Raw genomic sequence first — 24,765 nt, forward strand, 5'->3', positions numbered from 1 at the left:
CTTGTGTACTACATGAAATCGAAATGATTGTGACTCCTTTTCTGGTGGCTTCATTCTATTGGTTCAATAAATATTTTTCCTCTCCCTTTTGATTTTTAGCAGTTTTGTAGTTCCATATTTATCTGTCAGGCTTAAAACCAAGCGAGCTGTGTAGCACTATGTTTTTGCCATTGTATATGTCTGCAGCCACAGAGTTTTCATCATGTTTAAGTGACTTCCTTAATTGGCAATCTTGCATTACCCTTATGGCTCTTCCTCTGAATTTTCATTTTTTAATTTCAAATTTTTAGTAATTCTCCAAGATAGAGTTGATTTGTAGTGGTGTACTGTAAACAAGGCACTCGGTTTAAGTGGGGTTTTTTGTTTGTTTGTTTGTTTGTTTTGGGGGGGAAGTTGTTGTTTGGGGTTTTTTTGCATTGTAGGTAACACACCCAGTTTAATTGATTTGTAATTTAGTAGGCCAGCTTTATGTTTTGCAGGTGTATCCACTCACCTGCCTTTTAGATGAGAGACTGTTTATATTTCTGTTTAGAGCCTTTTCCCTTGTTGTGTGTTATTGTTTTGCTTCTGCTCTTCTTCTGGATAACTTTATACATTTCCAGTGGTTTTCTGAAAAGTTTAATTTTAAAAAGCTTTAGTGCTCTTTTACATTTTAAAAACCACTTCCTTCTTTCACAATTGGGTTCAATACTATCAGTTGCTTTTTTTGTTTTTTACAAATACCAAATGTTCATTAATACTTAAAAATTCAGATTGAATTCAAAATCTGGGAACAAGAACCAGATATGGAAAATAAAAATTAATAGTGCCCAGTGACTTGGGTTTCTCCTCTCTTTTAAATAAGTTTATGTAAAGCTATCTTCTGGACAGGTTTCTGCAAGCACATTACCAGAAAGATCTCAAAAACATGGAGTGAGTTCTGAGAAGAGCAAGCATACCAGACTTAACATTGAGCTCTGGGAGTTGAAGGGACTGATTTAGGAGGAAAGATTAAAGTAGCTAAATATACATAGCTTGGCTAAGTGATGACTGAAAGGTGGAGGGTGGGGGGGACATATAATAACAGTCTAAAAATATTTGAAGGGTGTTAACATTTAGGAGGGAGAGGGATTTTATATGGAACATGTGAGCATGACTAGGATTAATGGGGGAGAATGAGAGAATATAGGATGGATATCAGCAAAGTCTTCAGGACAGCATGGTGCTCAGTGCTGAGGAATCTCTCTCCTGTGAAGAGCCATAATGGAATTGCTGTTGTTGGGGACTTTTAAAATTGTATCAGACAAAACTATAAGGATTGTATTTGTAAAACTAGTTCCAAAGAATGGTGTGTGTGCATGTGCCCATGTGTGTCTGTATTTTGCATGAGTGAGAGGACGATTCCACATGGGAAGTGCTATGGTTTTACACAGGAAACAAGAGAACAGTGGGCATTAGATAGCTTTACACTGTAAATGTCTGCATTTTTTTGTAAATTGTTGGTATTGTGATTCATACTACCTGTGGTTTTGTGACTTGAGCATGTTTATTTAACTGATTGACAAGTAGCCCTTCCTAAGGTCTGAAACAAAAAGAGCAGACTTCTAGGTAAATTCCAGGAGTGCTTTCTCAGAGTTTGTCTTCTGTCAATTAGCCAAACATTGAGTAGAGAAGGGTGACAGCATTTCTCAAGAAAGGACCTGCATATGAATACGGGGAGCTGTGGAGACCTGGCCTAGGAAAAAAGGAACTCCCTTACTTCTTCAGTACAAGTAAGAAAAGCCAATCACGAGTAAACTTTCTTTTAAAGTCTCTTTCAAAGGCATTCCTTATTCCTTAAGCAAAACCAGCATGAGACAACATAACCTTTTCATTTTCTAGTGCCGGAAGTGAAGGGAAGCTGCTTGTTCAGAAAAAGTTAGTATTACAGCTAAAAGAACAAGCAGTATTCTCATTCATGTAGGATCCAGATAATGAGCACAGGAGAACTAGGGCTGTCTATTGGTTCAAACAGTTGCTCATTAGCTAATCCATAACAAACCCTGTATTGTCTGTGTGTGGTGAAGATCTGGGCAGCAAAACTGGGAAGGCTGTGTGCAGCTTGTGCCCAGACAGATGGTCTTGTAAATCTGTTGGTCACTGGCAGAGCTGACTGAAACCTCTGGGGCCTGGGTACACCTGCTGCTGAAGGGTGCATAGCCAGCAGCTGTTGCTCATTGCTGTCACCTTGAACTTGTGACCCATCTTCTGGGTACTCCTCACATTCTCAGTCTCACTCCATGCACATAAACAGCCAGAGTCTTGCTTGGGCTTCTCGGACGGGAAACTACACTAAATGTCGTTTATTCATGTTAAAATGCCTTTAGAATCACTCTTCTTTCCTCTTGGGTTTGATTTGTACAGTAATTGCAAATACCTTTCCAGGAGCTTTGGTTGGAGTCTGTGGGCTGGAGTGCAAGGAGTGTAACCAATGCTTGGTGAGGTAACCCAATAGCAATGCCCAAGCTGTTGACTGCAAGTGCTGCAGACACAGGCCTGTTTCTAGGCATGGCAGCGTTGCAGGGAAACACAGGAGCACGTGTGGCATTCAGTTCAGTGTTGCTTTCAATCCTGAACGGGGATTATGAGCATTCCTGCATATAAACACAGCATCATCGTCTTTGATAGATAGAATAGATAGATAGATAGAATCACAAATTGGTGCAGAAGGGAAAGACCTTCAAAAACCATCTCATCTGCTCCTGGGCCCAGAGGCAAAGCCAGCTTGTACTTGAGATGTTCATTTTTAGTCTGATCCTTCATGGCTAAAGTTGTGGGAAAGTGATTTGACAGGTCTAGATATATGGACTTTCATATAGAAGGTAGCTGAAGCACCTAGATACGTGCAAATTTCCTTCTGGATGCATGTGTCTCTGCAGCTTGAATTCTTTTGTCATCCTCATGTTCCCGTTCTCCTGCCTGAATCATGGTTGCTCATGATTTTCAGACTTACACTAACCTCAGTCAGGGAGCAAGTACTTAAAGAATCTGGAACAGAATTGTGCTGGTATTAAAAGAAAGAGAGCAGGATGGGAAGGAACAGGGAATATAACAAGCTACTGTAAGGAATTTTCATGATCTTGGCAGAATTCAGCTATCACCCAGACTAGTCCTGGGTGGCTATGCAATTATTTAATCTGTATTTCTGCTACGTTTTTCTGTTCACATTCTCTTTTCAGCTGTTACAGAGTATGACATCTTTAACAACTATTCTTGATAATATTGGGATGGTGTGGAACTGTTGTGTGGAGACCAAGAATATATTTCCTTCAAAAATGGTGAGATGACTTTACAGTTCACAGCAGAAGAGGGAGTTGCCACTCCAGTTTGCTTGCTCCCCTGCTCTGCTTCCAGTTTTGTGCTCCTGTTCTTTAGGCAAACTTCAGTTTCTAGCAGACTCCTTGTGGATAGGATACATGTTAGGTTGCTAAACTGATAGCAAACTATGTTGGCAAAATGAGCTGGACAGATTTCTGCTAGATTAGAGTTGAACTGACCCATGGAACAGTGTGGTGAGAGAGAGGGAAGGCAATCATATTTTTCAGGAGTGTTCAGGCATTTGTTTAAGCTGAATCTATAACTTAATTTCTTAAAGTGATCACAAACAATGACTGCACTGTAAATCATGATGCCATGAACTGAATGATACTGAGTAGTGGCAGCCATTCCACTTAAAAAATCAGTATTCATTCATTCATATAATTCAAGAACATTCTCTGGGTTCTCTTGCTCTCCTTGAGGCTGCTGTGTAATTCTCAGTAGTTTGGCTGGGACTGGGCCTTGGTGTTGTCTTAGGTGCTAAGTGAAGCAGTCATGACTCCTCACGGGACTGAGCCAGACCAGACCAGCTGCCCTGAGAACTGCATGGTCTGTGCTGGTCATGCAGCAAAGTGGCTGCACAGATCTCACAGACCCCTTTTAGCCCTAATTTCTGTTGTAGCTGAAGCTTTGAGTGCTTGGTCTGCCTGTCATCTAGGTACATGTACAAGATTAGCACTTGGGGCAGAAATCTGCCAGAAGCTCTGTACTGTTGGTGCTGGCAGGAGCAGCTGACCACAAAATTGGTAGAAAAGCTGGGCAGCTTTTGCTGTCCCTTAAGACATCATCATGACTGAGAATTGCTTTCAGATGACCCACAGTTATTAGAAGATACCAAAATGAGAAGACATTTATTAGTCTAAGGAAGAATTTAGCAGATGTCCAGGTCTGTAATGTAGAACTTGGACTGATGGTAACTGGAAAATGCTGAGTGCTACCTTCAATAGCCAAGTTTCTCTGAAGCCGGGCCTTGGTGAGCAAAGTGTTCTCAGGTGTCCCAAGAGAGACTGAAAGCTCTTAGTTTGACAAACCTTTCCATGTAGGATTGTTATTGGCTCTTTCAGGTGTTATCTGATACACTCCCTAGCATATGAAGGACTCATTTTACTATATGCAGCTGCTTTGGTGTGATTGTGGGATTTCCCAGCCAAACTGAATCTAAACGTTTTCTGTAGGATTCTTATCAGTCTTAACCCTGGGAAGTACCAGAACAAGTCCCAGCTCTGCTCCTTTTGCAGCCCTTAAGGTGTATATGGAAGAGTACTTATTGGATGGATTAAGTTGCATTTCTGGGGCCTGAGGCGATAATGTGGGAAAACACAGCTGATGAGGACATTCAATTTATGCACTGAAAAGCACTATTAAAGACTGAGGTGTGGTGAAGAGCTACATAGCCTGGAGCTTCCCATTAGGCTGATGGGGAGGGACTTCTGCCTGCATACATTGGAAATGCTCATCTGTACAAGGAATAAACTCCACATGCCCATGGGGCAGTAATTAGAAGGCAGTTTAACGCTGTTTAGCCTTTAGACAAATGATGCAAGCGAAGGAAGTGCCTTGCCCATTTTCTTACCAGCCTGTTTGTGTGTGAGGGTTAGGTGGAGTACAGTTCCAGGCTGCATTTTCTCTGGTGGCAAAACTGGTTTAAGAAGTTCTGCACCGATTCTTCCTCTGTTCTCTGCTGTGCCACTGCTGTGGTTAATGTGACCACAAAATGAACTAATTCACCAATCCAATTAAAAATAGGCTGATGGGTGGAAAAACAAAACCAACAGCAAAATCCAAATGGGGATGGAGAGTTTTTTTTTTTAATTATTGGTAATTAGAGTGGTGCATGTCAGTCTTTCCTCCCCTGTCCCCCCTCCCCTTTTCCCATTAGTTTAGTTGGCACAGCTGCACACAGGAGTTGCTGGAATGTTGCAGAAGGAGAAATAATCAGCTAAGGAGAGGGAAACCTCTTCAGATTGTTCTAACTACACCCATGGTGACTGCCTTTTAATTTATCTCCAGTACTTGTACGGAACCAGTATGAGGCATCCCCAAAACTGCAGGGTCTGTAATTATTACCCCCAGCCATATACTTTGTGTGAAGCATCTTAAACTGACCATCAAGAAACAGCAGTTTCTAAATGGTGGTAGCACTGTCTGTTTATCTGGCTGTGAATTTAGGATGTGCAGTGGCAAAGGGAGAGGAGTAAACACCTTTCCAATAAAAGACCTTTTACACAAGAGAGGGTTTCAGTGTTTAGACCAATTAGTAAATGAGACAACTGAGTTTTATGACCTCAGACAGATGAATTACCTTACTGCCATGTGAGGGGGCTTGACAGGTGCATTCTGCCCAGCAAATAAAGCTTTGAATTTGTCATTTTAGAAGAGGGAGTAGCTCAGAATTTCCACAGTCAAATGATGAAAACAGGTATTCTGGGGAAGAGTTGACTGATGGTGTTAATCCCTTCAATGTTGTGTTTTCAGGCTTCGACTGTTTCTGTTTGACTGATATTTTTCAGAAATACTGGCTTATTCTTCTTTAATTCTTTATCTTAAAATCCCCTTACTGTAGGGACTGCATGAGCTCGGGGAATCTTCGTGTTGAAGGTTAATCCTGAGAAAATTCAAGCAGGGAATAAATGATCAGAGTGAGGAAATTTTCTTCTCCCAGCTGAATATAAAATTCATTGGTATGTGTAACTCTGCTATGGAAACTCAGACCTGACTATTGAGCACTGAAGTTCTGCTCTGGTAGGGTCAAAGATGTCTTCATAGGATGGGTCAGTGCCATAAAATGCAATATGGTTTTCCATGGTCATGGGAAATGATCACAGTATGATGGTCAGAGTGGTGCATTAAGTTCCATTATTGCCTCCTGAGCAGAGAAACCAAATAAAATCTCCTCATAAAGGCTTTGGTGAGAAAACACGGTTTGTTTTTCATGAAAACGTGTTTGAAAAGATGAAAAGAAAGTCTTAATAAAGGTAGGATTAAAACTAGATTATGTTAGTAAAAGTTGTATGTCTGTGCATCTTGATAACCATCAAAAAGACAAAAATGTGGTTTCTGACACATGTAGCCCTATTTCTGGAACAGCTGATGTCCAGGAAGACATTTAGCAAAGTTGGGAGGAGGAAGCAGTGGAATGAGAGATGGGAAATAAGGCTGTGCAGGGAGCTATGGATGGGGCAGACCCCAGTGGCAGTTAGTGCCATATGGACATGCCACCACACACTGCTAAAAAGTGTCTTTCTGGTAAGACTTGGTTGGCAGTTAGTTTTGCTTTGTATGCAGAGAGAAATACTGGCATTTGGTGGACAGATGAGGTGTCCTTACCTTCTCTCTTTTGTCTAGATTTATTTGTCTGATGCACACAGTTCATTATGTTAATGCTGATTGTAACCAGCAGTTATTTAAATAAGTTTAAGGAGATAGTCATGTCCCAGGAGATATCATTGAGTGACACAAAGAGATTGGAATGAGAGTTGAGATGGTTTTCTTGACCTCACTTTGATAAACCTTTCACTGGATACTGCTGGATAGTTGTTTCTCTTACAGAACTACTTACAGGTAGTTGTAAATGTTTGCTGTGGGTACAGAAAGATAGAGAATCTGCCAAGAAACAAACACTTCCATGTCATTTCTCACTGTAAGGATTTTACAGAAATCACTGAATTCTTTGATCTCACTTTCTTTGGCAACAGGTGTGTGAGGAAGTATAAGTCTTAAAGAGATACTGCTTACGAAAGGCAGAAAAATTAATATACCTTTACTAACAGAAAGTCAGCATGGAGCTTTGAGGTAAGACTGGAAAATTCTTTCTGTGGTGATGGGCATTCCCTTCGATTACCCCTCTTCCTTACAGGAAGACACTTCTCTGCAGTTACATTCAAAGGTGTAGAATGGAGAATCCAAAAGCCTCCTCATTCACTTCTATTAGCAATTCCTTCCTGCATAACAATTGAATGCAAAATTTTGAAATTTGCTGTAAGATGGAATGGGAGCCAAGTTGCTGCCCTTGGAAATTGATCTGTTAAGAATGAGAGGTAAAGAACATGAGAGAGTATTTCTTGACTGCTTTTCTTTCGTGCCATGCTTGCAAGGGGAAGGCTCGGGGGAGGAGAAAAGGTGCTGTGCCACAGTTGGAATGTTGGCTGGAGCTTCGTGAAACCCAATGCGTGGTTTCAACAGAGGAGTCACAACTGTTGGCAGGTTCTGATGACCGAGGCAGACCTCAGCGGGAGTTATTCTAAGAACACAACATATGATCAGATTACTGAGGGACACTTTACATGGCTCTAAAAAATGAACCATCTGATGGTTTATGACAGGTCTGCCTGTTCCAGCCAAGTGAGGAGTGCTGGTCTTTGCTGACCCCGCAGCCAAGAGTTGTGAAACAAAGAAAGTGCCTTCCAGGGCCTGTGAGCCTACAGACTTCCAGCCACATAATACCTGCTTACATCTAACTACTGATAAGAAACACAAAAGACTATTAGGACTTGATTCTCTTGCAGTTTTGATTAATGGTAATTTAATACTGCCTTGCTGCAGTTTACTGGCCTTGGCAATTTACATAGTTCTATATTTAGTAATCCCTGTGATGAATGTCTTTGTAGAGTGATCTGTTTGTTTTGTTGGTATTTTTTTTTGTGTGTGTGGTGTTTGTTTGTTTGTTTGGGCTTACCTTTTTGTTTTCTTTTTTTGCTACCAGTATCTGTATTACCTTAATATAACCTGCCACTTTTCTGTTTTAACCTGACTGTGGGGACACAGTTCTGGAACAGGAAGACTGTATGAGAGATATTAACAAGTGGGAAGTGAATTCTAAAACCGGAAATTTTGATGATCCATGCCACAATTAAATGCTCTCTGTGTAGAGTTTCTTTCTAGAGAATTTCTATACTGGCATCTAATAGCTGAAATTTGTAGAACAATTTCCCCTCCCACTAGTCTTTTTCGGAGAAGTACATGGCCTGAGAGAACTTTGCAAATTTTTGCTGCTGCTGTTGTCAAAGACAAACAGTTAAATGCACACTTATGGAAATACCTCCCAGTTTCCCAGGCATGACTACAGTTTATTGTCTCTCCTCCCTGCTTCCTACTCTGTTTCCCTTCTTTTGTTCTCTCTAACACTCAGTCCCTCTTAATTCCTTTGATGAGGTGCTGGGTGACGCAGGAGATTGGCATCACTGTGTAAAGGTCTCTTTCTGCCAGTTCCTGCTTTGTTTTTTTGTTTTGTTCTGTTTCCCCTCTGCTGCTCCTTGTTCCTAGCTGTTTCTCATCTCTGCATGGGTTTTCAATGGGCTTGCAGTCCTTTCAGGGTTGTCTCTGCTCTGGCGTGGGTGCTGCAGTTGCCTCGAAGTGTTCTGTCATGGAGCAACTTTTTCCAAGATTACTTTTCCAGCCACATCCCCAGGAATGTCCCCTACCACGTCTCTTTTTCTCAATATTCATCCTTTTACATATCTTGTATTTCTCCTGTGCATTCTCATGTCTCCTTTTGTAGTTCCTTTTGTATCTCCTCATGTGTCTCCTGTCCCTACTGGCTCTTGCCCTTTCCAAAATACGTTTGAGCAAAGGTAGCTTGTGCTCCTCTGGCTGGTTGAGAATTTGATAGGTTGATTGTTATTTTCATCCAGTTTGGTGGTGGCTGGAATTGGCTGTGCCTAGCACAGAGCTGTTTGTGGCATCCTTTCGTACCAATTACCCCTGCAGCCCCTTACTGCTAAAACAGAATAGTGTTCTGTCAGACTGTTCAGCCTCTGTAACTCCTTTACTTAATTTGACACTCTATACATATGAATTTGCTCCATAAAATTTATTGTATCTGGTTGAGAATCCATTTAAATTAGTTTTGCAAGGATGACCCATAATTGAGCCAGTATCTGGAGACTTCCCATGTGTTCAAATTTTCAGTATAGCCTGATATGAGCCCTTTAAAAGTTAGCCTGAAATTCTCCACATCCACTTCTTCTCAAGGCTAGTTTTTCCTCTCTTTTCCATTAAATCATTCCCCTTGCCTCTCAAAGGGTCCTCTTGTTGAAACAAAAATTTTCTTTCTTCTTTCTTTATAGATAATAGGGTTTGAGTGCTTTGTTTTCTTCAGTACATTTCCCATTTCGGATGTGTGTCAAACAGTCCTTCTGAAATTTCTTACATGTTGGCATCTGTCTGAGAAGAATCACTTCAGTTGTTTCTTACTTTTCAGCTTGGATCCATGTCTAAACAGATGGAAGCTTTGAGAAGCCGTAAATGTTATTGTTGGCACTAGAGGAAGGTGGTGTGGATATGTGTCGTTAGTAATTGGTCTCGGCTTTGTGAAAATGGTTTACTTGTGTTGGAAGAGCAGCCAGGTGGAAGGTGGCAGAACAGCATCTGCTCCCACCAAACTCTCCTGGGCACTTCACTGTGCTAAAGCAGAAACTGTGGGAACTGGAGAGGTCAGTGCTCACATGGCAGGGCATTGTGTTTCTGGCACAGACACAGCTCCTAATTTGTGTTTACAGAAGCTGGAGCTGATTTCTCAGCTACAGACCTATTTCTTCTCCCAGGGGAATAAGGGGAGCTGCTACCATGACACCATTAGGGAAGGATTAAGATCTGTACATGTAAAACGCTTTCCCATCCCTGTGTGTGCATTGGTTGTGTTTCATGAACACGGCCTAACTGCACTCATGGACATTTGCATTGTTCTGTTTCAGAAACAGATGGAATTAAGGGCTTTGCCAGTCCTTCCCTAAAGGATTGAGCGGTCAGTTTCAGCAGAGTCTTTCCTTGCATACACTTTATTTCAGGGTTGAGTGAAAGAAGAGTTTAAAATAAAAACAAGTTACAGTTTTTTCATGGAATATTTAACTGCTGGAATAGTTAATACTTATGGTTTAATACTGATTTCACTGCTTGCCTTTTGATGTCTGTGATATCCTAATATACAGGTTCTTTGCCCACAAATTTTCCACAGACAATAATGGGATTTTATAATTCTGTTATAAATAAACTTCACAAGAGCTGTGGCTTTGTTTCCCAGTTCATTCCTGCTTCATTCTGCAAACACTTGGCAGCCATATCAAGATGTCTCACAGCCTTGCAGTTCCTACTCCCAACTTTTTATTGCAGTACTATCTTGACACTACTCTGGTCACCACAAATGTATTATTTTGCAGAGCCTGCTCTTTTCCTGTCATGTTTTCTTCTTTGAACCAGCCTAGAGTTCAGATGTGTAACTGCTGCCTTTCTGTTTCTGCTCTTAATTCCTCCACCTCCAAAAAGACAGTAAGATCTGTGACTGCTTAGATGTGATCCATGGGAGCCAGTGTAATAAAGCTGGATAGTCTGCCTGCAGGAGCCTGAAAGCACTTGTAATTCACTGTATCATATCACACTGATAAATTCTATGTAGCTGTTTCCATGTACTTGCCCATTGTTTATTTTCTTGGACTTAGTTACACAGAATGACAGGCTGCTTTTGGTTGGAAGGGATCTCTTCAGTTTGCCTAGTTTGTCCCTGCTGCTCAAGCAGTGTCCAATAGGTTGTGACTGTCCTCCAAAGATGGAGACTACGGCCTCGCTGGGCAGCCTGTGCCAATGTTTAACCACCCTTAGAGTAAAAAAGGTTGGGTTTTTCCTTTTTTCTTTTTTCCCCCACAATTGTTTTTAGATTGAATTTCATGTGTGTTAATTTGTGTCAGTTGTTTCTTGTTCTACCACTGGGTGCTATTGAGAGGAGAGTGGCTCCCTTTTTCCCTTCACTGCCTCCCATCAGGTATTTATTTTATTATTATTGATTAAAACTGCCCCTGAATCTTCTCCAAGCTGAACAGACCCAGTTCTCTCAGCCTCTTTTCATAGGACAGATGCTCCAGTCTCTTAATAATTTTTGCTGACTTCTTGCTGGACTTGCTCCTGTATGTTCACACCTTTCTCATGCTGAGGAGGCCAGAACTGGACTCAGTACTCCACATGCTGCCTCAGCTGTACTGAGCGGAGCTGAACAATCACTTCCCTTGACCTGTTGGCAATTGGGATTTGCCATAAGGGTGAATTGGTGCCTCACTGTCAGTTCATTGTCAACATCGTTCATCCATCCATTCAGCCAATTTTCATCAAGCCCCTTGTCACATTTCCTAGCCAAAACTTTGTCAGTTTGCCTATAGGGATGTTATAGGAGACTGCTCCTAAAACTCAGACTTCTCCCATGTGCACTATTAAGTTCCTTTCTAAAAAAGAAGAGAGTGTGACAGAATCATCCTGCTGCTGATCTGTCTTTTTCGCTGGGGTCATTGCGTTCTGAACTGGTATTTGATTATTTCTCTGTTCCAGGCCGAAATGAGTTGATTGCCCGCTATATTAAGCTGAGAACAGGGAAAACACGCACAAGGAAACAGGTAAGTGTACAGTTTTCCCTGTAAGGATTAGCTTCTTTGGGGCCTCTAGAGATTATGAGGGCTAGTAAGAGCAAATTTCTTGCTGTTCATTTGTTGGTAGTTTCTGACTTTACTGGAAGGAGGTTGTTGTGCTGAGCTGGTTAATAAGAATGGCAGGAAGAACCAGCTCAGGCATTTTACAGGAGGTTTATAATGTTCATGTCTGCCAATCATATTGTGACCCACAAGTTTTTCTACTGTTAAATAGTATGATTTTATTTACTTGGCCTACTAATGAGTTGTTTCAGGGAACACCAGTGGTTCTCTGCATGAAGATTCCTTGTTCAGCCCAAGCAGACAAGACAGCAGTGATGATTTTGAAAATACCTGGTGGACGAGATGAAAAAGGAATCTTTGTAATTTGGGAATGAATATCCAGGCTATGCTGGACAAAGCACTGAGCAGCCTAGACCTGTCTTAGATGGCCCATCTTTGCTGTCACTCCATGAAACCCTATTTCATGGCACTGGAGTTATGTTCAGAAAAGCAGCTCATTGTTACCTCCAATCCCTCCTACCCCCAACCCTAAATAGCTGCCTAAACTATGTTTACTTCTACAAGAGGCTACCAAGTATTCCTCTGGAATGAACATGGAATTTTGTCTTTCAATGCAGGTATCTAGTCACATCCAGGTCCTGGCAAGGCGGAAAGCTAGAGAGATCCAAGCCAAGCTCAAGGTATGATGGATATCCCTTAGCATATCCACAAGCCCCCCCAGGTCAGCTATTCCCTCTCTGAATAGCCTTAAAAAAGCCTGAGATTAGTCACTAAACTAGTAAGCTGGAGAGGAAAAGGTTCTTCCCAGGAAATGTTGTGCAAACATTCATTATTGTTGAAGCTCTGTGACGTCTGGAGCAATTCTATTTAAAGAATAAAGAAACAATAACTTTTTTAATTTCACGTGTCTTATTTCTACCTCCGGTTTCATGCTCTTGTCATTCAAATCTGAAAGACACTTAGGAGTGTGCAGAGAGTGTTTACCTGAGGAGGAAGGGTTTATGGTTACAAATGCTGACCAGTAAGCAGTCGTTGGTGTTGTGGTGGCCTTGGGAAAAGGTGCCTTTGCAGTTATTAGAGCACAAGCCCCACTTCTACAGAGGTGGTGATGTGGAGTTGTCCACTGAGAGGAAGCAATAAAGCCAGCTGGCATCTTCTCAGATAAAGTGGTGCCAACTGAATAGACTTTGCTCCTTGATTAATTCAGACCTGATTTGAAGAGGCTAACACGAAAGGGAAAATGGTTGAATACTTGCTTGAGAAAAGCTGTGTTTTCCTTTTCATAGGAAAAGCTCCAATATCACCCTAATGAACCTCTTGACATTTATTTCCACTCAGATTTGATGCGGGGAAATGGTTTATATGCTCAGACTGAATTGCCAGAAATGTTGAGAAGGTCAAGTTTGTATGTGACAATTGCAGAAGAGGGTTTCTGTCCCCTGTTAGAATGTGAGCTATCCAGAAAGGGCTTGCTGAGCAGGATTTGAGGTCTGGGCCTTGTTATGTTTTGCTGAGACAGCCAGAGAAGGAAGGTGAATGCTGACCTTTCTGTTTGGTATGGCCATAAGTAATCTGGAAGGAAAAGAGACTTTGCTTCCCTGATCTTCCATGCTTCAGGTGACAATAACCATGACAGCCCAGTCCATCCCTGACTGCTGAGGGATGGCTGCAAGCATGTGCTTCCTCTTGGCTGCCTGGGCAGCTCCTCACTGGGCACCAGGGCAGATGGACTGTGCTGTGTGTGAGCTGTTGGCACTCGGTGTTGCCCAGTGCTGACGTGCACGCAGCTCTATTGCAAGCAGTGATTACCTCTAAGCCATGACAGCACCCCCCACATCCCAGCCCCATTTTAGAAAGCTGCACTGTCTTTTTATTAGCCTGTTGTGTTTCCAGCTGCTCTGATAAAGAGAAGGAGGCACAAATTACAACCATCTAATTCAGTGCACCCGGGTAGGGCTGCCTAAGCTTGAAACCTGTGGTGCTGTTAAGTGGTCAGTTCAGGTGGAGGCCTGCTGGAGAGGCAAGTTAGAGCGAGCAGGAAACAACAACTGCCCAGGGTGTTAAAAGCCTCACTGCTGCTTACATCTGTAACCTTGATTCTGTTCCTTGTGTGTCACAGCTCTGGGCTTGGGCATGATTGAAAAGCCAGTCAGCCGAGCCCGTCTCCACTTAGCTCACAGGAGCTGGCCGGTTTTGTTCTCAGGGAACGAAGGTGTCTCGGGGAGCTCCATGGAGCCATTGGCTGCCGTCCTTTTACACCACCCAGGCCATGCTGTGAGCTCTGCCCAGCTGCCTGCAGAGAACCCTTCCCCAGGACCAGCCTGTTCCTTTCCGCCTGCAGTGGCAAGTCAGGAGCACTGATTCAACTCATTTACTTCTTTGCTTTCGCTGGCCATTTCCATAGAGCAAGGAAATGAAATCACAGAAACTGCTGCCCTTCCTCCAAGGTCCTGCTGACAGCTGTGTGTTCTCCTATCACTGTTCATTTTCCATAGCAAGTGCATGTTTTCGTGTTTATATCCTAGTGATCAGAGCAGCTACATGATGACTTTCCATCTCCACACAAACTGTGTGTCTGTAAAAGATAGAGCTGGGAAATAGGGTAAAACTTGAAGAAAACTCTGTTCCCAAAAGCGAGTAGTTTTTCCATGCCCTGGGTGGCTAATAGGTATCATCTGCACTAAGAAAAAAGTGGGAAATCATGGTGATATGGTGCTATTATCATCATCATAATCACCATCATCATTAGTAAGTGTTTTAAGAGTAATGAAAGAAAATACAAACATTGCAATTGTTTGGGGAAAGTTTTTATCACTCCTTTTTCCCTTTTTTTGCCTTTTTTTTTTTTCTTTTTATACTGGAAAACACTTGAAATGAGTACAGAACTGTTAGCTGAAACAGAAAGGAGATATATTTTCTAAAAACATGCTCTTTTTTTTAGTTTGTCAAGCACTTATACAAAACAAAAACACAGCAGAAGTTAATAGGTAAAATACTTCCCTAATTATTTTACGTTTTCTTTTAAATTTAATACCTGCACAAGTAAATGCATCTTCCCTATAAACTCATTCATAAACTCAGTTTTTGAGTTATGAAAAATACAGTTTTTCCAGTGAGAAAACAAGGGAAGGGAAAAAAAAATCTTTTATGCAATGGCACATGGCAAATAGTCCTTATATATATTAAGAAAAAACTACAAAATAATATTTTTCCCTTAAGAAAATGTTGGTAATCCTTCAATTATTCCCTAAAGCTTAATTTAAACTGGATTCTGAAAATGTTTCCCATATCTTTGGAGGATATTAGGAACTTTCTCAGCCTTTAAAATGTTTCCGTTCCATGCACTTGAATGATACTAACAGGAGTCACAGATGCTCTAAGAAAGAAGAGGTGTAAGTTTTGCCCATTTTTACTGATCATTCCACTTGAACATTAACATTTATTATTGAGATTTTTGAGGATGCCTCTTCCACTTTTTTTTTTTTTTTTTTTTTGAAACATTAGGATATTTGGGCTTTGAACTTCAGAAAACCTTAGATAAATAGAAGGGGTAAGAAAGAATGAAGGCCCAAGGGTGAGAACTTACTGCAGTTCAGTGAATGCAAATGGGAAGTGAGAATTCCTGAAGAAAACATCAAGGGCTGCTGTACCTCTTTCAGCAGTTTCTTCAAGCTGTGAATTAATCTGTGGGTTTTCTGTGGTAATTATAATGACACAGATAAATGTGGAATGTTTGAAGGATGAAGATTAATTGTAGGGGATGTAGGAGGGAAGGCAGAATGTGGGGAAATGTTCCTTTTTGTCTGTTTATTCCTTGAAAGAGTAAAGGAAGAATGCTGTTTGTTTTATATGTACTCAGACCCACTAATTGTGGCACTGTCATTGCCTGTAAGAATGTGTGTAAATCTACAGTCCTGTTAAAATACAAATATGTGCGTATGTGCCCTGCAGATAATGAAGGTTTCCATGAAGATGGGGATAAAATGAGAAACTCTACCTGAGACTAATGCAGTCCCCAAACTGAGGTAGTCATTTCTGCAGTGATGATGATCTCTTTTTGCAACATTTTCCTCAGAGGGTTATTTTTTGTAATCGAGAATCTTTCCCACTGAAGATTCTTACCAATTATTAAAACACAAGAGACAACTAAGGGTGTACTTTCCACAACAAAACTTTTCAGCTGTGTGGTTGAAATCCCTGAGACAGAAAGGATAAAAGCTTAGCAGCTTTTAAACCAGTATTTCAGAAAGCATGATTATTCACATCTGAAGCTATAGTAATGAGTGACAGCCTTACAGCCTTAAAGAGTTCTTAGGACAGTTATTGGTGAACTTGCTGCACAGGAATTCAGAGATGTTTGTTCCAAATAGAGAAGCTGGTGAAAATTCTGGTTATGTAGAGCATTAAAGCTGGCAACTTGTTAATAATTATAATAATCCTGTTTTTTTTCTGTTTCTACCCTTGCTCATAGGATCAGGCAGCTAAAGATAAAGCCATGCAGAGTATGGCTACAATGTCATCTGCCCAGATTATCTCTGCAACTGCCTTCCATAGTAAAATGGCCTTGCCTGGTCTCCCACGACCAGCATACCCTGCTGTTTCTGGGGTGAGTGGATCAGTGTCTTGGTGGAGTTTTGAGAAGATTTAGGGAATTGTGTGCGATTTTTCTTGAATTTAGTGGGATGTTTCTGGAATTTGGTGGAGTTTTGAGAAGACACTTGAGTATTTGAAAGAATGTTGGGACCTGCTCAGGAAAATCCTGAGAACTGAGACAAAATGGGCCAAAAGGCCTTGTCTCTGGAATAAATCTGTCATGTGGCTCCAACAGTTTTGTCCAATTCTTTGCTCACACTGATGTAAAACAATAGAGTTCTAATACGTATATTTTTTTTAATGATAGAAAGGAGAGAACAATCAGTTCCTGTGGATTTTCATCTGTCTGAAATGTTTTTATGTGTCTGTATCACTTTCTTAGTCCAGCATCTTTTTGGAATAAATCTGTTTGGGCCATCCTGACCCTTTCTCAAGTCTGTATTTCCCAATCTTATTCTCAGCACTTTGATCAGATGGCTCTTACATAAAATCCTTAATAGGGAAGGTCTGTCAGCATCCCCGTACCTATGAGCTGGGCCTAGTGAGCATCTGCTGAGCACTGATTCCTGCCAAAATAACTCCTGTGGAACTTTTCTGAGGAAAATGGTCATTCCAAGAGAGTGAGCATCATAAAAGCTTTGGAGACGGAGTCACATGGTCCATGTATAATATTTAACATTAAAGATCACTTTGGGGTCAGTTTCTTGCATGTCAGTAGTAGTAGTGTGCAGAATGAAAAAAAAAGACCAGTCAGCACCTCCTCAAGAATGAAACCAGGAAGGTAGAAAGAAGAGATAACTCATTTGCATCTTTAAAGGTCTGTGAGCTTGCAGTTTGTGTCCTCAGAAAAAGGCAAGCCTTCCTTTTCGTCTCTGTCCTAATTAGGAGTGGTGACTTTTGCCTGTCTGTTGTTCTCTTGCAGTTTTGGCAAGGACCACTGCCAGGCCAAGCTGGATCTTCCCAGGAGTAAGTATTCCTTCATGTGAGCATCCAAAGCAGGTGCTTCTGCTGCTTCCTCTGCTGCCTGAGGAACACCTTTAGCTATTACAAGATCTGTGAAACGCTTAGACCTTCATTTCTCTTATAGTAGTGTTAAAATGGAGCTGAGCTTTCCTGAAAGCTGTGTTTACTTGTGGGTGTTGAATGTCACTGAATTCGGGCCTAAAAGTCTGAGAGGCATCTGGCCTAGACCTATATCCACTTGCATAGATATAAAACTACTTGTAGTTGAAAGGAAAGGATAAATAAATGGGCACCAGTGTATTATGAGGTTGATAGAGATCTCAGAAAATCAAATCTGGACGTAGGGCCTGCTGAACACCTGCAGGGGAAGTCTTAATATGTCCAGTCCTGGCCCCTTACTGCTTTCTGAGTCTTTGCCTATGACCCTCTCTTGCCCACACAGAAAGATAATTTCCAAAAGACTCTTACGCCACTTTCTCCCTGAGGGGAAATACTTGATCTAATGTGTGCAAATAGTTGGTGAAGAATATTTTTTTTGTTTGGTTGGTTTGTTATTAACCACCTCTCTTTGTGTGCTTCTGTAGCGTGAAACCTTTTTCTCAACAACCTTATGCTGTACAGCCTCCGCTTCCAATACCAGGTAGGTAAGGAAATGTAGTTCCTTCCTTTGAAATTGTGTTCCAACTTCAAAAACAGCCCACACTCTAAATATCTTGAAAGTTAATTAAAAAAGACAAAACCTATTGAAACATTTCAATGAGCCAAAACCAAAGTTTATATTATTTCCTCTTATTACCTGTTCTCATCCTTTTACTGAGAGAGCTGAAGCTTTTAAGTTTTGTTTTATTTTACAAAACTTTTCTTCCTGTTTTATATTGGTTGTGTTGGTTTTTTTTTTTTTTCCTCCTGGCTCAGCAGAAAATAAAAGTTAATATATCTCTACTGGTCTTTTACCATGCTTCATGCTCTAGAACATTGTTCTCTGTCATAACATGATTGCATTCCTAATGTCTTTTCCTTCTCAGCTTCTCCAGTTTGAGAGATTAGTGGTGACACCTCACTCTGATACTAAACAGTTTATTTCACTACTCCTTTAGGGCTCTGTCCATGTCCTCTTAAAATTGCTGAACATGTTTTCTCTGGTGTCAAATCTGGGTAGTTTGTCTTTTACATCATGATCCCTGGCATGAGGGTGACTGACAAGCCTTTTAGAGCACAGGTAGACTGAGGACCTTTTGAATTATATTTTTGCATGATGAATGAAGCCTTAAAAAAAAAAAAAGAAATGAGTCAGTTTTGACAGTAGGTGCTCTATGGGAAAGCTATTGCCATTTTTTTCTAAATTATTGCTCTATAAATCCTGTGTGCTTAGGGTTTGAGTCTCCTACTGGCCTCTCACCTTCCCCATCAGCACCAGCTTGGCAAGGACGAAGGGTTGCTAGCTCCAAACTTTGGATGTTAGAGTTCTCTGCATTCTTGGAACAACAACAAGACCAAGACACAGTAAGAAACACACCTTGCTTCCACCCCTCATTAATTTTGCATCTTCGGACAACTCCTGTTCATCATGGGTGTGCTATATTACTCTATGTGTATGGAAATACTTGCTTCATTGCTCTTCAGAGAATAGAGAGGCATCTTTGGGAAACACCAGATATCCTCCTCTTAGAAGATAAGTGGTAATACAGCCAGAATCATGCAATGTGCTTCTGCCTCCCCTGTCCAGGCTCATGGGCATTCATACACCAGAGCCCAAGGCACTGAGGTCATAAGCCCCGCCAGGCAATTCTAGCTGTCCTGTCCAGCCTTGTAGGACAGACTCCAATATAGAACCCAAATCAGAAGTTGCTAAGATCACATAAAGCCATGTGTTTTTCTGGCGTGCTGAGAACTTAGTATTTGTGGCAACTGTGATGAATTTGCATCAACGTGTGTCTACGGTGCCACCTATGAAATGGAAATACTAAGATTTGCCTCTCTCACTAAATGTTTTGATTCTGGGTCTTGAGATGTGCTCTGGTGGTGAGCTGAGGTAGGAAAGTTCAGAAAATATTTGCTTGGGTTCAGTATTATTTGCCTGAGATTTATCTGCTGTGGGATTTCAGGCTCTTCATAGGACAGGAGCATTGATATTTGACTGAGTGACCTGTCACAGGTAACCTCTGTGGCTCACGTTTTTTCAGACTATATGGCAGCAGCATGAGACAATGATTCAGGAGTGAATATAGGAAGAAAAAACCAACAACTGTGTTTCAGAGAAGGAAGAAGCACTAATGTATCGATAGGAAGGAAAGAATAGCATGAGCTGGTATTAGCAGAGATATTTCTATTGATTTCTTCTGCTCTTTTAGAAAATGCTACCAAATCTTCATTGACTTCCCGTAGTCTTCTGTGAAAGACAATGGATGTTCAGTATGTACTGAATGGTACTGAAGAATTTTCTAATTCCTTGTTTTCCCTGTTTTTGCAGTATAACAAACACCTGTTTGTGCACATTGGGCAGTCAAGCCCCAGCTACAATGACCCCTACCTCGAGGCAGTGGATATCCGGCAGATCTATGACAAGTTCCCTGAGAAGAAAGGGGGCCTGAAGGAGCTCTTCGAAAGGGGGCCAGCTAATGCCTTCTTCCTTGTCAAATTCTGGGTAAGTGAAGAGCCTTTTGTAGGGTACCCATTTGCTGTGAAGTTTCCCACTTTAAAAGCTGTCACCTCACTGGCTGTTAGAAAACTGCTGCCTCCCAACAAATTTCTCCCTGTGTAGGCAGCTTAATACAGCCACAACTGTCACTTTTCTTGACTCTACAAGGTCTTTCCTTGACCCCACAAGGCACATTTTCTGGCCTGCAGCAGGATGTATCTTTCACATTGTCCCTCTGTAGAGTTGTTCTTGACTATTGTCTGCAGATATGCTAATGGAGACTTGGACTGTCTAGAATTTTATCTATGTATAAGTAAAGAATTCAGAGGAAATTATTCTCTGCATACTCTTATGCATTCACTTCTCTCAGTGTTGTGTAACTCCTCAGTCAGAAGCAATACTTTTCCATCTCTTCTCCTGCCTCTGTAGCTGCATTTTGTTATCCAAGTACTAAAAATTTACAGATGCATACTTACTGCTGGCAGAGCAAAAGATAAGAGAAACATAGAATGAAATTGGATTATGCTGATAATATATTATTGAAGTGACTTCTGGTAAATTGGCAGAAATCAGCCTGGCAAAAGCTTATTCACTCAATTTGGATTTTTGTGATTTGAATAAAATTTGCAAAAACTGTGCCATTGTGCTTCAAGGTACAAACAAAATAGCTTTGGTGATCGATATTATCATAAGAATTATGAAATTAAAAATAATAGTAGCTCAGGGCAGTTTTACAGTAGATGGCTGAGGGAATGTGTAATGGGATCTGGAGCCTTTGGCCTTGAGTTTACCACATAATTCAACCACGGGTCAGAGTTAGATGATGAAAAACGAGCTTTTATATCTCATTCCCTTCATACAAAGTGATGTTAGAAAGCCTCCTGACTGGTGCTTTCAGAAGGAAGAGTTAAGTGCCTTGAGATGCAACTTCCCAGCTGTCCCAAGCCTAGCCTTTCCAGAAATGAGTTGGAGAATGTTGTCTGGGAGTCTTCCTCTCAAGTTTCTGTGCCTGAAGTGTTGGTTGCTGTTGATTTTTGGGGACATGTGTTTTTATTACCTGCAGTCTGTGCTACTGAGCTGGCCCCTTCATGGGATTAGCTCCTGGCAAAGTACAACAAAGTCTGCCTTGCGTGCTCCAAACAAAAGGTAAAAGATCAGCTCTGTTCTGGATGGGAGAGAAAACAGCACCTTGCTGAGAAGCTTATCCTTTGACAGGGTACCCTTTGAAAGGTATTGATTGTCTTTTGTGCTTTGCAAGTTTCAAGAACCAAAAGGAAGAGATTAGAGGGAGATGTTACATAGAGAGAATGAAACACTTTTGAACTCCTTGACTTGACAACAGAGAAATCATGAAATTGTGATCTGGTGCAACTGTGATTTTATTCATCAAAATTGACAGTGTGCTATTCTGCTTTTGTGGTTCAGTTTGAGGATTGTGATAACTTGGTTTTTAATATCACAAGTATAAACATGGCCTATGCACCGTATCAGACCAACCTCTATCAGGATCTTGAAAGATTTAGATGGTGGCATGTCATCAGGTTGGGCTCTTTCTCTTCCCATATGAGGTGTCTGGTGTTCAGAGGGTATCAGCTCACTGGAATTTGGCTTGATTAAAGAGATGTGACATAGGATTCATTCAAAACGTCTTTACTCCAATGTGTACAATGTTGTGGGGCTCTGCAACTTTATACTTATAAGGGCAGAAATATTTCTAGGCTTGGTTTAATATTTTGACTGCCTGATTCTTTTTTTGGTACCCTTGCATTGTTGAATCCCATCTGGAGTTAACATCAGGTTTTATTAGTGGCAACATTACAGCTTGTCACTTAGAAATAGGCAAAGTTTACAAGTCAAGTCATTAATTAAATGGAAGCTTCTAAGACTTTTAAGAAGCAAATAAACAAGCAAACACTTTTTACAGATAAGGCAATATGATTAAAACAAATAAGGAAAAAAAATAGATTTCAGCAGAAATTTTTATATCTCTCTGCATTTTTATACTTATGTAGCAGTATGTGCTAGGGTGCTTTTTCATTTTGCAGCCTGGTAGCTCTGGACAACTATAAAAATATACTGTTGTTGTTCAGAGATGTATTGGATAAAGCAGTTACTACACTGTTGAATTTATAGCATCATTTTAGGATAAAATGGTGAGTAGAATTAAATACTTGAAGGGATGTGTTGAGACATGAAGATAAGATTGATTTTGCAGACGTTCTGAGTTGAATTTGTGGTTGCAGCTGACAAAGACTTTAAAGAAACCAATGAATGAGTAAATTTGGGTTGTAGGTCTGCAGTTTTAGGCTTGAAGAGCCTGAGGCATGAACCTGCCATTGCTACAGTAACCACTGAATACGCCAGATGATCTGTCCTGTTCCAGAGGCTTAACTCTAAGCACCAGATTGAGGTTTCTTGACCTCAGTGGTAGCACTGAGGATCTAGTAAGACTGAGAAAGAGATGTTTACATTTGTTCAAAGGTGCTTTAAATGATCAATACAACATCTAAGAGTTAAAAGTTGATGAGTTTGAAACATAAGCAGTGCTGCAGTGTTTGCAATTCTTCTTTGATTTTGGCACTGGCAATTTGGTACAATGAACCGATTTTTGGACTTGGGTTGGCAAGTTGTGTATGACATCTGTGTGACATTTCTCTGTGCTCCAAGTGCATTCTAGCACACGACAATGAATGTGAGACATCAGCCTCCCAACACATGGGCAGTGGCAGCCCTGCTCTTTTCCAGGCTAATATTATCTCTGCCACCTGTTCCTTGCTTCTCCCCATGAACTCCTCCTATATGGATCGTTATTAATAGTTTGGGGAAGAGGCGTTCTCAGGGCTTTGCACGTTAGTGTAATGGTGCAGTTGCATCTTGGAGCTTTCAGAAGTTGTGAGACTGAGTGGAAGACAGAGAATTCAAACCAGGAATTCAGGACAGGTAGTACTTGCACAGAGCAGCCATCTGCAAAGACGGATCAGTGGAATTTCTTGGGAGCCCTGTCCTGCCTGTGAAGAATGTATGTAGTAATTTCTTCTTGGTGATAGGCAGTTAAATCACTGAGTGTCTTCTTTCAGCTAAATGGAATATACTTTGGTGGGAAAGTGCTGAAGGGGTGGGCTGGAAAATTCTGTCCTGCACTTGGCTTCTCTCCTGTCACAAGCAAATTCAGTCAAAACAGCAGCAGTGCAAATTGTCCTCAGCACCCTGCCTTGCCCACTGGATGCTTTCAATCATGAAACTGCCTGGAGAGCAAGGAATGGCAATTTGGTCTCTGCATGCATTCTGTTCTTGGTACTCCTGAGGCAGCAAACAAGACAGCAGCTAGAAACAGAGAATTTTATGATTTTTGCACACATTAATTTCACCTGCCATCATCAGCACCACCTCCAGTTGCTGCCTTATGTAAGGGGACTCTGCCAATGCCACTTCTTCCACCAAAGTTGTCCCCCACAGTGTTCAACAGTGTAGAGATTATTGGTAGCAAAAGGTACATTGAAAGACTGAGGAATTTTCAAAGAATCTTTTCCAAAGATAGAGGGGAGAGAGGAGCATATTAGCATGTGGAGGGCTACAATGCTTTTCCTGGAACAAATCCTTTTCCATCTAGAAATCTTGTCTTGTAGTTAATTAAATATTCTGCTTACTTCTCTGGAAATAAGGAAATCTCAGATGTTACCCCCCAAGCAGGCAGATTGTTTTTTGCATGCAGTATGTGAATACCTGAGATGTGCTATATCACAGATATCTCAGTGACTGTAGTTTCAGCATGTTGGGAAGTCATCAGGCAAGCTATGGATCAGTGTGTCATCTGTGCTCAGCTTGCACAGCAAGTTGAACACATCCCAGACACATCAGATTTCTGCTATGCCAGAGTGTGCACAGGTTTTTGCATCTGGAACTTCTTGGACAGAAAGCAAGAACCCTGACTTTGTCAGATAAAGTAGTATGGTCCAGTTGGTGGCTCATAACTCAGATTTAGCTCGTAATATTCCTCGTTTATTTGATCTTCTACCTTTGCCTGTAAAAGAGACTTGAGAACAGCTGTTTGAATGCTGGACACCACCCAACAGCCTGAATGCTGCTGCTGCCCCCGCAGTCCCACCCTGTTCTAGCACTGGCAAGTAGGAGCCTGGGGGGCAGGCAGCTCGTTCCCCTCAGTGAGACTTTGCTAAATCCTGCCTATGTCTCCTTTGGCTGCCTAAGTCACGGTAAGGAATGTATTTAAGACTCATCTCATTTGTTGTTGGACATACTAGGGCATTTGCCAGAGAGGAGTTGAGGCACCTGGGTTCTAGTCACATCCAGTTACATATTAAAAAATTCTAAGCATTCCCATACTATAAAGTGAAGATAAGACCTCCTGCTTGATGGAGATTTGGGAAGATGAATTTCCTCTGAATCATAGTCACTATTATGCCCTGGCATCTTTTCAGGGTGGAATGTACTAGACACAGTAAGTCAGACCTATCTCTGCTCACCTCGGGTACTTGCTCCTCCAGCACTGCATGTGCTTTGACACAAGGTTTTCTTTAGAGAAGTAGTGTCGTCCTGATGGTCTAGGTGTTGTGAGGAGCTCATAGGAATCCAGGCATGAAGGCCACAGTGTTTTTAGATGTTAAGCTAAATGCAGTAGCTCTTTTGGTCATTATGGTCTTGTCCTCATGCAATCCAGAGAAGTTTAACTGCACCATTTCATGAATTACCCCAGTATCCAGTTGACATTTGGAAGTTAATTTGGCTATGGCTGATTATGGTGTTCTTCCTCAATTTTCTGCTTTGTCTCCCTTCAGGAGGTAATCATCTCCACAGCAGGGAAAGCTA

The 24,765-nt window shown here is 41.3% G+C and overlaps 1 protein-coding gene across 2 annotated transcripts in view; it reads left to right on the forward strand.

The window, feature by feature from the left end:
• The window catches only part of TEAD4 (TEA domain transcription factor 4), a 50,887-nt gene that overhangs the window by 18,834 nt on the left and 7,288 nt on the right, over positions 1-24,765 (forward strand). For both annotated transcript variants that reach the window (XM_015642586.2, XM_015642577.3), the window contains 7 exons: positions 11,647-11,711; positions 12,365-12,427; positions 16,219-16,353; positions 17,263-17,306; positions 17,888-17,943; positions 18,676-18,806; positions 19,774-19,947. In XM_015642586.2, coding sequence (XP_015498072.1) covers positions 11,647-11,711; positions 12,365-12,427; positions 16,219-16,353; positions 17,263-17,306; positions 17,888-17,943; positions 18,676-18,806; positions 19,774-19,947 — 668 coding nt within the window. The remainder of the gene's footprint in view (positions 1-11,646; positions 11,712-12,364; positions 12,428-16,218; positions 16,354-17,262; positions 17,307-17,887; positions 17,944-18,675; positions 18,807-19,773; positions 19,948-24,765) is intronic.

The sequence above is a fragment of the Parus major genome, chromosome 1 (genome assembly GCF_001522545.3).
Source record: "Parus major isolate Abel chromosome 1, Parus_major1.1, whole genome shotgun sequence".
NCBI lineage: Eukaryota > Metazoa > Chordata > Aves > Passeriformes > Paridae > Parus > Parus major.